Genomic DNA, 16,035 nt, shown 5'->3' on the forward strand with positions numbered 1-16,035 from the left:
CTTTAATTGATTCCGAGAGATCAAAGTCTCTGTTTCTCTTACAATATGATTATGTTCAAACTGATTACACAAGAAGGGAATAACAGTGCTATACTATTTATACTGGCATAAGCTGCACACTTACTCTATATTGCATTTTCTATTCTCGGCACGTGCTCTAAATCAAACTTAACCAAATCTGTTACAACTAATCTGAACCACTTAACAATAATACAATAGCTTGCTAAGAACCAAAACTAAACCAATCTGACTCCTAGCAATTTGGAAAATCTACAACATCAAATTTTATTAATCAAAAGCCCAATTAAAATAAAACCATTTGAAGCATTTTTTTTATAGTACTTCAGTAAAATGTTTGTTACTCCTACATGATTGTTGCTATGCTACGCTAAAGACGTGGAGTATCTAATTGAGGACGGAGCACTTCAATGATCAACACTAACATAGAAGTATAAACAACGATAAGTTAGTTGCATCTGTTGCACTTGAACATACCATGAAAACAACGGCAAATACGTTCTTACAAAGATCTTATATATCTAGCAGTCATAACATAAATCATCCATGGACATCTGACATTTTTGGTACCAAGATGGACAGTCGTTGACAAGACCCATCGATTTTCAGACCAAGATAGTGCCTCTTCTTTGCAAAAAAGGTCTCACTATCTCACTATTTGTCTCTAGAGATTGATCTAAACAGCATTTTTAAGCAATTGGCTCAACTTTAAAGCTTTTCTCCTCTATAGAAACATGTATTCACCAAAATGCACAAATAAAAGAAAGTAATTATGGATGCTTTAAACTAAAGGAGATAAACTATGAAAAACTCATTGTATAGCTCACAGCAACACTAAACATACTTAGAATTGCAAAATAAATCCAAAGAAATGGGAAAATAAAAAGGAAAGAAATAAAATCAAGCTTGCAAGTTTTTTTGCCAATGAAATAACCACAAAATAAAGGGGGTATAAATTACCTTTCTAAATAACTAGCAAGAGAGAGAGAGATCAATAGAACAGATCCCTTGATATGGCAAATGTTTTCATGTCAATTTTTTGCAAGTGTATAGAATAATAAGTTTATGCGAATATAAACAGAAAAATAGAAGAAAGAATCACACAAGAAGACAAAAGATTTACGTGGTTCGGCCTTAGGCCTACATCCACGGGCGGTTTCAAGAAAGTTTCACTAAGAAAATAAGGAGATTACAAATGTGACACAAAGACACTCTCATAGAACCCAAACCCATATACACCCAAAGAACTATCACTCTCAATTTACAAGAGCCAAGGCTGAAGATATTTCATAAAGAGCCCACATATGTATAATACCCTAAGTAAAATGATTCAAATCCTAAACCAAGTACAGTACCAAACCAAAAAGAAATAGAGTCCTAGCCAAAGTCAATAAAAGGATTCCAAGTCAGATACAATTCAAATTTGACTTTCACACTTGAGATTCATGCTTGAATTCCCCACTTAAGAATACCCCTCCCAGTTGGGGATACGGCAGCTATTCTTGATGGTTGTTAGGTCTTCAACTACATGGAACAAACAAGAACTCCTTCAATTGCTTCCTTCACCCACTAATTCTCATTCTCTTCTTGGTTTAAAATCAATTTGATATCTGCTCCAACATAATACCTAAAACATTTTCTGGACACAAAAGTATGTCATAAGACAAGATGCAAGTTATGCGGACACAGTCACCCAAATACAAAACCAAAAATTGATGTTGTTCTTTTATTATATCCACTTACCCTTATTTTCCACTTTATTGCACAAAAGCACAAGTCCTCCAAGGTGGTGGACTTCACAGTGGTATGAGATCACATTTGTTGCTCTTGTCATCTAATCTGCAAAAAAAAAGTCATCTGGCATTTATAAGGAAAAAACTTAATATTGTATGAATGACAAATAAAATTGATTAATTGTGTTAACTCCAATTAACAAGTTGAAAATTCTGAGTAGATCAATGCCTAACAAGAAATGCATTCAAATAAGGTTAGCTAATTGCACGTGTGAATTGTTCACTCTCGTGGAAGAAGAAAAAATTCAAACACATAATCAATGCTTAAACTAAATAAGATGGTACTTCACCCTAACATTCAAATGGTGATTGTCTTAAGAAATATTTTGAAAATCTTGTGGGTGAAGAAAACAATTGCGCAAATTTAATTGAATTCTATATGAAGCTTTTGTTTCCTAAAGATAGTGAGTGCAAGTACCTATACTTAAATTTTATCCATTAAACGAAAATAACTTCTTTCTCACAATATCTAGAAAGCATACTCCAAACGTTTATCAACCAATCAAAATTTTCTATGATAAACAATCCTTTAAGAAATTGATGTTTAAATGTGAGAAACTAATCACCAAGGAGGACCAATAAAATCTCTGGTAACTCAGTTGAGACAATAGGAATTCAGAAGCCCATTTTCCATGGGTTCTGAAAAGCTGCTACCAGAAAATATTATCATGGGAAACCTTTGTAGTCATTTGAGTAGCAATTTTATTTGAGAAACAGGGAACATTTCATAATTTCTAGTAAGGAAAAAATATCAAATAAGAGTCAGGTAGAAAACCAGGAGCTTCATTTAGATGGATTGAGACAGGGCCTTACCTTCACCTTAAGTGCAAATTTCTGTCTAGAAAAGCGTTGACATATATAACTTGATTCATAGAATGAAACTGCTGGAACATGTGCTCAATCCCGATACTCACCTATACAAGAACCACTACCAAGAAAGTGAACATAATTGGAAAATTAATATAAGCAACATGAAGAGAGGAGGTCCAATTAGTAACAATAATGTATTCATAATTTTACTTGGGGACCCAAACAGTTGGAACATTACTCATTTGGAGTCTTTTGATTGATAGCTATAGTTATTTCGCAATCCTTTTATTTTTTTGGATATGTAATAAAAATTTATTAACAAAGCTAAAATGCAAATAATCAACAAAGTCTACAAAAGAGAAGGAACTGTAGCTCTGCCAATACCAGCAGGCCACTCATAAAGAAGGCAAAATTAAGTTCATGAGTAGACAACTCAATGCCATTAAGCATGTGATTATTTGGCATTTCATTTAAAGCCTTGTGAAAACTAATGACTTCCTGTTATTGAAACTAGAAGGTGCAGATTCAAGTGATATGCCGTAGGTGTCATAACTCTAATTGTCCACTGCTGGATTATTTTGTATGCCAAGCATCCTTAAGAATGTAAGGCAATTTCAAAGATGAAAGCAAATGTCATGCTAATGAACTGAATGCACTCACCAAGCGATCGTTGTTCATGGAAAGTTTTAGGTGCAATCTCACTGGAAAATCACATATTTTCCCTAAAAATCAGCTAGTCATTTAAACATGGATCCTGACAATGCTAATCTCTTATTTTCTTTAGAAGTTGTATATCAACCACATTTCTATTAGAGCAAGATCAGATGGCTTTCTCATCAAAATATATGCATCATGTCTGGACCTTCCACAAATAGAGAAAATAGTAATATCAAAACTCTTGTAGTAACTAATGGCATCTTTAGTCCAGATTAATATATTTCTCTTGATAGTTCCTGTGACTTATTTCTATCAGAAGCTTCATGAATACTACTATGTAGGAATAAAGGTCATACTTTGAGAATCACAAAAAATAATGTAGGAATAAAGGTTAATACTTTTGAGAAGCACAAAAAATAACATTTATGACAAAAAAAACGTCACAGTGGTGAAAAGTCCAAGAATCATTTACCATGAAATGAAGCTATCTATAAAATCAGGGAGTACTCTGCAGTCTGCTCTAACAACAAGCTATGCTCTTCATTCATTAGAACCTACCAAAGCTCTGTTTGAAAATGAAATAAAAACAGAATAAGAGAGGAAACTAATAATATGCCAACGATATTGCAAACTCCAAAAAATGAAACCTAAATTACGTGAAAAGATTAAATTTGGTAATAACTGAGATAGTTACCTTTCCTTTTCTAATAGTTTGCTGCATAATCTTATAACCAGCTAAGTTTGAAGAAACATGCACTCTTAAGCTTGCCAGCTTCAGTATTCAATACTCCTCTAGCCTCGGCTAAAATCCAATCACCGATAAACTCACCATACATGATGAAAGGGAAAATGAATAGTTCATTTGTTTGGCTACCACTTTAAGCATTAACTATGATCTTAACCCAAGGCAACCCGCAATCTAAAAATTTATATAGTTAGACAAATATGGTACTTTGATTTTTTCAATAAAATATAGGAACAACTTCCATTTAATTAAGAATGATTGATTCATTGTAAAAATTGAAATCAATTCCAAGTGCAGCACCAAGTAATATTCACCCCTGAAATTGTGAACTTCTAGAACACCAACTGTAGCACCTTTCTTTTCAATTAACACCAAGATACTAAAAAAAATTAGGAGTAAATACAGAAATTATTTTGTTATTGACAAAATAGTTCTTAGCAACTTAACTTAAATTTTGTGAATTTTTGTTGTAGTTGTCATCATCAATTGTAGATATTGCACAACACGAAAAAGGAATAAACACACACACACACATATATAAACACAAATACTGCACAACAAGCTAATTTATGTACTGTAGATGTATACGCTAGATTCCCCCCCCCCCCCCCGACACAAACATTACCACAATACCAAGTGCCAATTTTGACACTATCTACATAGCAAGAAACCTTGGCATCCAGATACGCCACCTAATCAACTCAATATGAGATACCATGATATAAATAAGAAATAGATAAAAGGAAAATTCGCATATTTTGTTGAGTTGTAGAGAAAAAAAATTCTAATACCATTAAGTTGTTGAAACCAAATAGTTTTCATTAAGCTCCATTTCTTGGAGAGAACAAAGAAGAAATTTTGATTTTGATTTCTATCGAGGATAGGGAAAAAACAATGATATGTAGACATAAGTTTTCATACCACTGAAATGGATCCCCTTTAGCATCTTTGTGGTAAGATGACACGCTGATGAATTCCCAGTATCTACAAATATTTTGGCAATCCTCACTGGTGAGGGCACAAATATCAGTGGCCAATCCAACTCTCCAATACCCTGCATTGCTTCTTGCTTCAATCTGCTAAAAGTGACATACCCACCTCAAAAATAAATAAAAACTACATCAACCCAAAAAGAAAATCTCCACAATCAAGAGATGAGAGAGAGAAAGAGGACTCACCATCATTCAAGAGAAGCATGCAGAGAGCTAGTGCACGCTTATAAGCGTTGATCTTTCTCATATAGCTTGGTTCAGACAAGGCCTTGCCTTCACCTTGTAAGCCAATTCCAGAAAATTGTTTACATATATATATATATGGAATGAAGCTTCCAGACACGTGCTAAATCCCCTGACTGAATGATAGGGCTCCTACAAGAAATGAAATTTTTTATTAAAAACCAAAAAGTGATGACTATTCAGTATCAAGACTATGTTTTACTATAGCTGGAAATAATTAATCATTTATTCTTTTCTGTTAGATAACTAAATATATATATATATATATATATATATATATATATATATATATATCGGGAATTCAATCACAAAAGCCACAAATGTTTCACGAGTATCAATTCAATGCCATAATGTTGTTAGTTATTGAATTCCCAATGTATATCATTTGATTACTAGTGAAACCTCTGTTTCTTTGGTTTAGAAACATATTCAATTCAATTGGAAATTAACAATTGATTCATATATCAAGTAGTGCTTTTAATAAAACTAATTATTTGTAGACATGGTATTATTTACAACAAAAAAAAAAAATTTGAAGATATAACAGCAAGTTGGAAGTTCATACATAACAAGAAATTGAATCAACTGAATACCTGCACAACAAGCTAGTTCCTGCAGAATGGCTGCCAAATTTAATTCTTCCCACAATATTACCCTGATATCACTTTGTGGTTTGTGCCCAATTTTACTCTGTCTACATAGCGAGTAATGATGCATAGTTGCATATAAAACAAATCAACTCATCAACTCAATTCAAGATACAAAGCCGTAATTTGCAAAAATGAAAAAATAGATTAAAGGGACTAGGTGACAAAAGTAATAATTTGTTTACCATATTTCCAAAATAAGAAAAAAAAATCAAAGATTGAAACTTAATCTACTCAGATTTATTTAATTAGAACATGTACTCCTATAGCAAGTGAAAATACAATAAAAGAAGCATTGATATTAGTACATAAATGGAATGCATCAAGTCACACATCAAAAGAATACATACAGTCATGTTGCTGATATTTGCAGAAAGAATAACTTCAACCCAGTAAATACTCAATGTGAGACTCATCACACACCCACACAACACACACTTAGTCAATATCCAATAAAATCCAAGGCATTGCTTGTTGAGAAATCTCTCCTCCTATTCCTTCGGATAACACCTAGTGGCTAATTTTACTCTGTTTTACACAATTAGGAATGAAGCACCTCAAATACGTCACCTCATCAACTTTATTCGAAACACAAACATGTAATTTCTTGGAATAAAGAAACTGATTTGGGAAAACTCACATATTCTTTTTCCTAACAGGGGAAGTTACAAAATAAGAAATGAAAATTAAAAATCATATGAGCAGATAAAAGAGGTTAAAAGGAAAGAGAAGAAAGAATGAGATAGTACCAATGGTTAGTTGTTGATTTATTGAACCACCCAAATGGTTTGATTAAGTTCCAATTATTATGAGCAAGTCTTCTGTGATTCATTTGGTTCTTCATCTGAAATTCAATCACCAAGAAATATATTGAAATAGTCAACGAGAAAAAAATGAGAGTAAAGGAGAATAAGAAGTTGAGTTTTTGATTTTCAATGAAACATTGGATAAGACGGTAGTTTAGTTAGATAACTCAGTTTGTTGCTGACGTAGATCCCCTTTCAAGTTTGGGATATGAGCAATCTTTGGCCAATCTTTGCCTGTTTCTCTCTTGCATCTTTTCAGTAAGATGGGACAGCTAGTAATTTGTAGTGTCTTCAAAGAGGTAAGGCCTTGTATCCCTTCAGGCAATGATTTTAGTTTGGGGCAATCCCAAATATCTAGTGTATGCTAAGAGGCAAGACCACCCATCCCTTCAGGCAATGATGTCAATTTTAGGATTTGGATCCGGTGCTATACTTAGGGTATTGCACCGGGTGCAATTGCTATTAATGGTTGAGATTGATAGTTGCAAAAAGCAACTTTCAATCTCAACCATTGATTAAAAAAGGTTAACAAAAAAGTTAACAAAAGTAAAAAGTAAAAGTTTAAAAAGTAAAATGAAAAAAAATTGTGAGAGAGGGAAAGGTGAATTGCACCTTATGCAATACCCTAAGGATTGCACCGGATTGTAATCCTCAATTATATATGGTAAGGAATGAGATAGTTACCATTCTTTTTCCAATAATTTCTGCATAATCTGATTACCAGCTAGGTTTGAAGAAACATGCACCCTTAAATTTGTTTCCTTTAGTAATGTTCCTCAGGGCATCTGCTAAAAGCTAATAACTGATAAACTCACCATACCTGATGAAACCAGAAAATTAAGATATAGTTGGACTTCTATTTGAATCAATGAAAAGGGGACTGAGAAAAGAAATGAATGAACCTACAGTGGAGTTAAATCTTCCTGAAAAGATTTCAATCTCTGGGATGTGCGTTGCTTGGCCCTCTCATGACCTATTTCCACCCAACATTTTCTCAAATAAGTAAGAAAAAGGTATACCACAGAAGTTTGAACACTTTTTCATGTTGTCTGATTATAAAAAATCAAAATCCTCATTGCAAGTAAGAATTCAATGGAATTTTTATATTCTATACTAGAAAGATATTTCTCTCTTTCTTCCTCCTCCCAACTTTCTCCCCAACAAAAGACAAACAAAAAACCTAGTTGCCACTCCCCCTCAATAGGTAAAGCTAAAACTATAAGGGAAAAGTATCTTTGAATATTTGAAAAAAAAAAAAAAACATAAATAAGGCTTAGAAAAATATACAACTTCAGCAAGTTTAAGTTGCAAATATCATATACGCCAATGAGCTTTAGCTCCAATGGCACATTCTTCCCTTACAAGACCCACCGGGTGTGTAAACTTGCAAATAAAAAAGTAGCTACGTATATCATATAGTAAAGTATATAGAAGCAGAAATTAAATCATTAGGTTCTTAGAAGCATAGGCTCACCTCTCATAAAGGTCATGAAGGCTACTTACGTTCTTTATAAAAGCAATCATCAACATATGTCAATGCAATTATGCCACCTGAAACTACCAAAGATCGCTTTATACATTTTGATAGACATCTACACTTCTACTTGTCCTGTGCCAATGCATCTGATGTACAACAAAAAAATAATTGAAATTTGAATCTTAAATTTAAAGAGGTCACTAGCCCCTTTATTCAAATTACTTGAATTCTTCTCTGAATCAAAGTGTCACAAAATGTAAGAGCTTCCAATATTAATCACCATGAACAAAACCTGTACTTACACAATAAAATTATGCCTCAGGTTCTGCTGCTAATGTTTATAGGAAGAATAGTTGATATTAAGTCTTTATTGACAATAGCAGTAATCAACACACACTGATATCTAGTTTTGTAATAAACTTTTGAAGCATACTAGTGTGTTATTACCTTTGTAACATTAACCTCTAGGAGTGTACAATAACTGCAAGGCAACCATCTGGAAAATGAAAAGTTCCTTTATTTGGGTATTACAATGAGCAATAACCTACAGTCTTAAGTCTTAACCCAAGGCAACCTGCAATCTAAAAAATTCAAAGATTAAGAAAAATATCGTACTTTATTTTTTCAATAAAATATAGGAACAATTTCAAAATAATTAGGAATTATTAATTGATTTTAAAGAATTCAAGTCGAAGTGGAGTGCCACGTAAAATCCATTACTGAAATTGTGAACTTCAAGACTCTAATTTCAACCTTTGTTTTCAATGAACACCATGATACTAATCAAAATAAAGAGTAAATGTAGATATAACTTAGTTATTTACAAAATAACAGTTAGCAATTTAACTTAGGTTTTGTGAATTTCTGTTGTTCACATCATTATCACCATCATCTGTAGATACAACAGAAAATATCTGTAATGTAGGAATAGGTACCAGATTTAATCCTACAACCATTACCCCAATATCACCAAGTGCCGATTTTCACTCTATTCACACAACGAGAAATCAAAGCATCAAGATATATCACCTTATCCATAAATTGTTTGAAATAAGAAATAGATGAAGGAAAATTCACATCTTCTGCTTCCTAATATTTGAATAAATGATGTAAAGAAAATTCTAAACCATTGAGTTGTGATTTGTTGCAACCAAGAAGTTTCGATTAATCCACATTTTTTAAGTGCAATTCTCTCATGTGCTTCATTTGTTTCAAGATCTGATATTCATTAACTAAGAAAAAATTGACAAACTTGGAGAGAACAATGAAAATTTTGGATTTTGACTTCTTTCAAGGACTGGGATAAAACAGAGATTTGTATAACAAGTTTTCTTACCGCCCCTTCCAACTCTAAGATGTAAGCACAATCCTCACCTGTTTCCTTTTGCATCATTGTGGTGACACTGATGAATTTTCCAGTATTTACAACAGAGGTGTGGGAACAAATCCCTACAATCAATGATATTGTCAAATTGGGGCAATCCTGAATATCAATGGCCATTTTGCCTCTTTCATACACTGGATTGCTTCCTCCTTCAACCACCTAAAATCTACACGCCCACCTAATAAATAAAAATTAAATCAGCCCAAAAAAATCCCCACAACCAAAAAAGGAAGCATACGGAGAGGAAGTGCACGTTTAAAAGCATTGATCTTTCTCATTTGGTGAACTGAGACAAGGCCTTACCTTCAACTCATAAGCTGATTTCAAAAAATTAATTGTTTATAGAAATAGAATAAAGCTTCCAGTCACATTTGCTGAGTTCCCAGACAGAATGATACAAGGACTCCTACATGAAACATGAACATGATTAGAAAATTTTCACCAAAAACACAGAGAAAAGAACCAATCAGTATCAAGATTTGTTTTACTATAGCTGGAAATAGAATCATTCCATCGCTTCTGTTTGATAATTATTGATCCAAGAGAACCAATCGGACCTAATTTTGAGAAATACATTAAAGGGACTAGGTGATAAAAGTAACAATTTGTTTATCATATTTCCAAAAAAAGAAAAAAAAAATTGAACCCTAATCTACTCAGATTTATTTAATTAGAACATGCACTCCTATAGCAAGTGAAAATAAAATAAAACAAGCATTGATATTAGTACATAAATGGAATGCATCAAGTCACACGGTATGAGAGACCAATTTTTTATGTCAATTAGGATAGCGTATGAAAGTTACCTCAATGGTTGATCAAATCCTGAAGTACACACCAAAACAATACATCCGGTCATGTTGCTGACATCTGCAGAAAGAATAACTTCAGCCTAGTAAACACCCAATATGGGACTTATCACACACCCACACAACACACACTTAAAGTCAATATCCAATCAAATCCAGGGCATCACAGCAACCCCAATCACTTGTTCAGAAAGCTCTCCTCTTATTTCTTCATACATCACCTAGTGGCTAATTTTACTTTGTTTTACACAATGAGAAATAAAGCACCTCATCAACTTAATTCGAAACACAAACATGTAATTTCTTAGAATAAAGAAACTGATTTGGGAAAATTCACATATTATTTTTCCTAATTGGGGGAAGATTTAAATTAAGGAATAAAAATTAAAAATCGTATGATAGGATAAAAGAGGTTAAAAGGAAAGAGAAGAAAGAATGAGACAGTACCTATGGTTAGTTGATGAATTTTTGAACCGCACAATTGGTTTGATCAAGTTGCAATTATTATGAGCGAGTCTTCTGTGGTTCATTTGGTTCTTTATCTGAAATTCAATCACCAAGAAATATATTGAGATAGGCAATGAGAAAAAAATGAGGTAAAGAAGAAAAAGAAATTGGGTTTTTGATTTTCAATGAAACATTGGATAAAACGGTGGTTTAGTTAGATACCTCAGTTGGTTTGTTGCCAAAGTACATCCCCGTACAAGTTTGGGATATGAGAAATCTTTAGCCAATCTTCGCCTGTTTCTCTCTTGCATCTTTTCAGTAAGATGGGACAGTCAAAGATTATTAGTGTGTTCAAAGAGGTAAGACCTTGTATCCCTTCAGGCAATGATTTTAATTTGGGGCAATCCCAAATTTTCAGTGTTTGTAAAGAGGTAAGACCTTGTATCCCTTCAGGCAATGATTTTAATTTGGGGCAAAACCCAATATCCAGTGTTTGTAAAGAGGTAAGGACATTGATCCCTTCAGGCAATGATATTAAATTGGGGCATCTCGTAATTTCAAGTGATTGAAGGCTCTTAAGGCCTTGCCATTCTACGGCATCCAAATTTGATAAATCAACCTCCATAGAACCCTGAATTTTCATATTCTTAAGCGAAACGTGGTTGGACAGGTTGGGTAAAGGTTCATTTAGAGTCCCAATTATCAGATTTTGTAATTTGGAGAGAGGGGCAAAGGAGGAGTTGGCAATCTCAATCTGGAGTGTTGATGTCTGCTTCAATGGCTTCAAGCTACACATATCCAATGCCAGCCATCCGACATTTGGAAACAGAGGCATGGAGGTAAGCTTAGGGCAATTCTCAATTTCTAAGACGGAAAGACCAGGAAAAAAGGGCAACAAATGATTGTTATCATCATCGACTTCCTCTGAAGAATCCCTTCTCTGTCGCCACCATCCCTTTAGATTAGGGCAGCGAAGGAGATAGAGTTCATTTAGAGATGGGATGAATGAAGAATTAGAGAGCTCCTCACCGTAATCTATCTCTGACATGTACTCTAGAGAATCCAATTTGTTGAGAGAGAGACGCTTGAGATTCGGAAGTTGCTCCAACAGTGGCAGATGTTGGCATTTGTTACAGTCTTCTAATCTAAATTCTACGAGAGTTGTGAGCGATGACATCCAATTTGGATATTTCACTCCCTCGTAATTATATAAACTTATTTCTTGAAGTTTTGGAAATTTCAACTCGTTTGGTCCCTGAAGGTCCTTCAATCCACTGTTACGCTTAAACCATGAACCGTCCCTTATCTCAAATTTTAATACTGACAAAGCTTGAAGACTAGTCATTTGCTCCCATCCACGTGGTATATGAGTCAAGGTATCGATCTCGAGAAGCCTAAGGTTGACCAATTTTGTAAAATCATTGGGCAATTTGGTAATAAAACGACATTTATATAGTTTGAGAGTCTGCAAATTATGCAATCTCGTAATAGAATTAGGAAGCATTCTAATGGAGTTTTCAGATAAATCAAGATACCTTAAATATTTCAACTTCTCAATAGAACTCGGAACGGTTCTAATGCCCATACGATGCAAATCCAACAAGCGAATGAACTTAAAACTTGCAACGATTTTAGAATCATAAATTGATTTATGTGGATCCCCAAATTGACCTTGCACCATAAATGTTCGTATCCTACTAGCTTTGAACAATGAAGTTGGAATTTGTGATAGTGACTCACCACCAAATGACGCATGAAGAATTTTTTCATCAATGATCTCTTTTTCTGAATTACAAGTGGTGTTGTAAGATCTCGCTACTAATTTTGCAAGATCATGCATAAGATCGTGCATTTTGAAATGTAAAATATTGCCCCTCTCATCCTTCTCAACTTCCTGAAAAAATGATCTCCAAAGTAAATCCATAATATACTCATGACCAACATCTTCTAGGCATTGATTTTGATTTAAAGGCCTAATGAAACCTTGTGCCATCCACATTTGAATTAATGTTGGTTTATGAATTTTGTAATCTTTTGGAAATAAACAACAATAAGCAAAACATTGTTTCAAATATGATGGAAGATGATCATAACTCAACTTAAGTGTTGGTAGGATATCATTTTCTTCTTGAGGTACTTTTGAAAGCTCACTATCCTTAAAAGATAACCACTCTTTTTCCGTGTTTTTAAAGTATAATAGGCTTCCTATAGTCCTTATGGCAAGGGGGACTCCTTTACATCTTACAAGGATTTCCATTCCAATTTCCCTAATGTTTGAATTCAGTGAATCTTGTTCGTTTGCAAATGCAAACTGCTTAAATAAAGACCAAGACTTCTTTTTATCTAAACCCTCTAACATGTATGGTTGAATAGTTTTTGTAATCTCTGCCACTTTATTAATGCGTGTAGTCACTAACATTCTACTACCTCTTGCCCCACTCATTAAAAGACTTTTTAGTTTAAGCCATTTTTGAGGATCCTCATTCCACACATCATCCAACACAAGAAGGTATCTCTTTCCATCAATTTCTTTCTTCAGATTATTAATCAATGTGTTCAATTCAATTTCTTCTTGTTTCTTATTTTGTGCACACTCTAAAATTTTCTTAACAATTACTTTTACTTCAAAATCATCAGAGACACACACCCAAAGCTTTTGCTCAAAATGATTTTGGATTTCTCTATCATTGAATATGAGTTGAGCTAATGTGGTCTTCCCCAGTCCTCCAAGTCCAACTATTGGAAGGATCAAAACACTCTCTTCAACATTGGGATCCAAAAGAATTTTTATAATCTCTTCCTTATCATTATCTCTCCCAATGACTTCTTCAGTTCGTACAAAAGAATGAGTTTCTCTCACCCTATAACCCCCCACTTGTGTCTCTACAGGACGTTCATCTAAGTGGAACCCCTTAATGTTTTTGATAGCATCTAGCCTTTCATTCATTGCCTTAACCTTATGACCCATTTTAAGACCAAATGCAAGCTGGTTGGATTTGGAAAAGAAGATGCGTACCTCTTTTGCTTTCTTATTCCGTGTCATCACTTCCCGCCGTAAAGCTTCAGTGGAGATGTCATCCAGCAAGTCGTCCGCTTCATAAAGTGCATCGTTTAGCCTTTTCAGCCACACTCTGACTTGATTGTTGTGTTGCTGCTTCTCCTCTGCATCCTGAATCACAGCACTGATTGTCAAAACTGTGTCGTTGAGCTTTTCAATATCGTCTTTGAGATTCCAGAGTAGTACAATTTCTTGGGCTAAAAGGTTGCCCGCTTTCTCTGTGATCCCCTTAGCAACGCCAACCAAAGCTCCTTCGGCCATTTCTTAGTGGGAATTGAATGAATAGTAACTTTGTGAGGAGAGTAAGATGAGAACGATTTCTGCGAGAGGAGAATGTAATAGTCAGAGCGATCAAAATGTAATAAAGACCCGGGGCCTTGTGTACTGCATGCTGGTAAAACGCGTAATTGATGATGGGCCATAACGATGCGTTTTCACATGCTTATTTTCCTGAAGTTACTTTACTTCAAAGTCAAAAGCGAACAATTATTTCGTTGTAAATATATATACCCGTGAATGATGGGCCATGGGCCCTGGCATCGAAAGGAAGCCCCGTGGATCCCACAGCAATCCCAATTCCCAACCCCGTTACTCTTTGAAGCATCATTGGCCATCACTTGGCGTAAATAGCTTTACGATTATTGTGGTTTCAAAGTTTTTTTTTTTCTTTTATTTCTTTTGAGTAGATAATGTGGTTTCAAAGTTCTAACTTTAAACTTGATTCTCCAATATATAAAGTTATAAACTTAGAAAAATTTTGTGAAATTATTTTGGTGAAATTTTAAGCATCACTGGCCATCACTTTGTCCTATTGTGAAAAAAAAAAAAATCTATTATAAAAAATATCATGAAATTTTTATGCATGTAGTATTGCTTTTTCTCGTTTCCAGCAGATTGCAGATGTGTGTTTTTTTTTTTTTAACCAGCCTTTTTTTTTGTATTTGTTTTCAACAAAAAAAAAAAAAAAAAGAGACAACACACTTGACATCCTATAATTTTGATCACTTTTCATTTTAGTTAATTGAATCTAAAACTTTTCTCAAAAAAAAATGCAAAATTTATCATATTAATAATAAACGTTGATAACACTGCATTTTAATCCTTTTGTCCATTATCGTTAAAAACTTTTTGTTATATCCTTTCAAACGACATCATTTAATATCTTAACATTAAAAAATAATTTCGGAGATTATTTCATTTATTTGTTTAAACCAAAAATTGACAGTTATAAGGTGTAAAGTGTATTTTTTCATATAGAAAAAAAAAATTGACTCTAAACAATAAACATTAAATGTGGGTAAACTTATGGAGTCTACTCTCAAATTAGGTAATGAAGGGAATATTTACATTACATAATATACAACCTCCTAGGCAAGGGTCAAGTTTCTAAATGAAACTATCATGTTCCAAGGAATTATAATCCAACAAATAATTTAGAATAATTTTATAGAATAAATATTATTATATACATTGTATAAATTGTGGTGACACAAAAGTATTAATTAAAAATTGAAGATATTATATTGATCATATGACACCAATTAATATTATGTTCATTGACATGTCAATTTATAAGTCCCTTATACTAAAATTTATAGCAACTTTAGTATTTTTCAATTATGTTGACACTGTTAATATAAAGTTTCACAAAGGCAATAACCAATATATATAGGAATCAAAATCCAAATACTTACCCAAGACACCATTAGTTTTTTTGTCAAGTACTCAATTAATATTTATAAATCACATAATACAACAATTTTCAAGATAGGATTCCAACTTTTTTAAGTAGAGACTTGAGTTTCAACATGTTATTAGGAGATCACGAGACATTATGAAAGTGATTTTTCTTTTTTTCTTTTCAATCGTTTAGGTAGCTGAGAAATAATTAGATAATGTTATGAATCTCAAGAAAGATTAAAGCCGTTGCCCTCTGTTTTGGAGCTAGAATTGATTTCTCCTAGCTTGATTTGTTGTTCAATAAATTTTTTGAGAAGTATTTCTCAATCATGGAAATTTTTGGTATGCTAGTTTAATGAGCATTCAAAGTCACATAGTTGTTCACAAATTCACAAATGGTCTCTTCATGGATGGGTCTTGATCTATCACTCTTATTATAGTTATGATAAACTATATGAGGGTCACTCTA

The 16,035-nt window shown here is 33.4% G+C and overlaps 1 protein-coding gene across 28 annotated transcripts; it reads right to left on the reverse strand.

The window, feature by feature from the left end:
• Window positions 1–1,136: 1,136 nt before the first annotated feature.
• Window positions 1,137–14,354, reverse strand: LOC142614753 (putative disease resistance protein RGA3). 28 transcript variants are annotated; one of them, XM_075787355.1, is made up of 18 exons: window positions 11,051–14,354; window positions 10,829–10,923; window positions 10,379–10,442; window positions 9,876–9,978; window positions 9,563–9,750; window positions 8,636–8,769; window positions 8,186–8,334; window positions 7,618–7,684; window positions 7,396–7,531; window positions 6,655–6,749; window positions 5,852–5,952; window positions 5,202–5,390; window positions 4,945–5,102; window positions 3,973–4,080; window positions 3,751–3,843; window positions 2,625–2,725; window positions 1,762–1,857; window positions 1,137–1,645 (listed from the first exon to the last, which is right to left on the reverse strand). In XM_075787355.1, the coding sequence occupies exon 1, from the start codon at window positions 14,145–14,147 to the stop codon at window positions 11,052–11,054; it is 3,096 nt and encodes a 1,031-aa protein (XP_075643470.1). In that variant the 5' UTR covers window positions 14,148–14,354; the 3' UTR covers window positions 1,137–1,645; window positions 1,762–1,857; window positions 2,625–2,725; window positions 3,751–3,843; window positions 3,973–4,080; window positions 4,945–5,102; window positions 5,202–5,390; window positions 5,852–5,952; window positions 6,655–6,749; window positions 7,396–7,531; window positions 7,618–7,684; window positions 8,186–8,334; window positions 8,636–8,769; window positions 9,563–9,750; window positions 9,876–9,978; window positions 10,379–10,442; window positions 10,829–10,923; window position 11,051. The 28 variants fall into 28 exon arrangements, with proteins under 28 accessions (XP_075643470.1, XP_075643469.1, XP_075643475.1 ...); XM_075787354.1 differs by having other exon boundaries at window positions 3,973–4,197; XM_075787360.1 differs by lacking the exon at window positions 4,945–5,102.
• Window positions 14,355–16,035: the final 1,681 nt, after the last annotated feature.

This window comes from Castanea sativa, chromosome 11 (genome assembly GCF_040712315.1).
Source record: "Castanea sativa cultivar Marrone di Chiusa Pesio chromosome 11, ASM4071231v1".
NCBI classification, from domain to species: domain Eukaryota; kingdom Viridiplantae; phylum Streptophyta; class Magnoliopsida; order Fagales; family Fagaceae; genus Castanea; species Castanea sativa.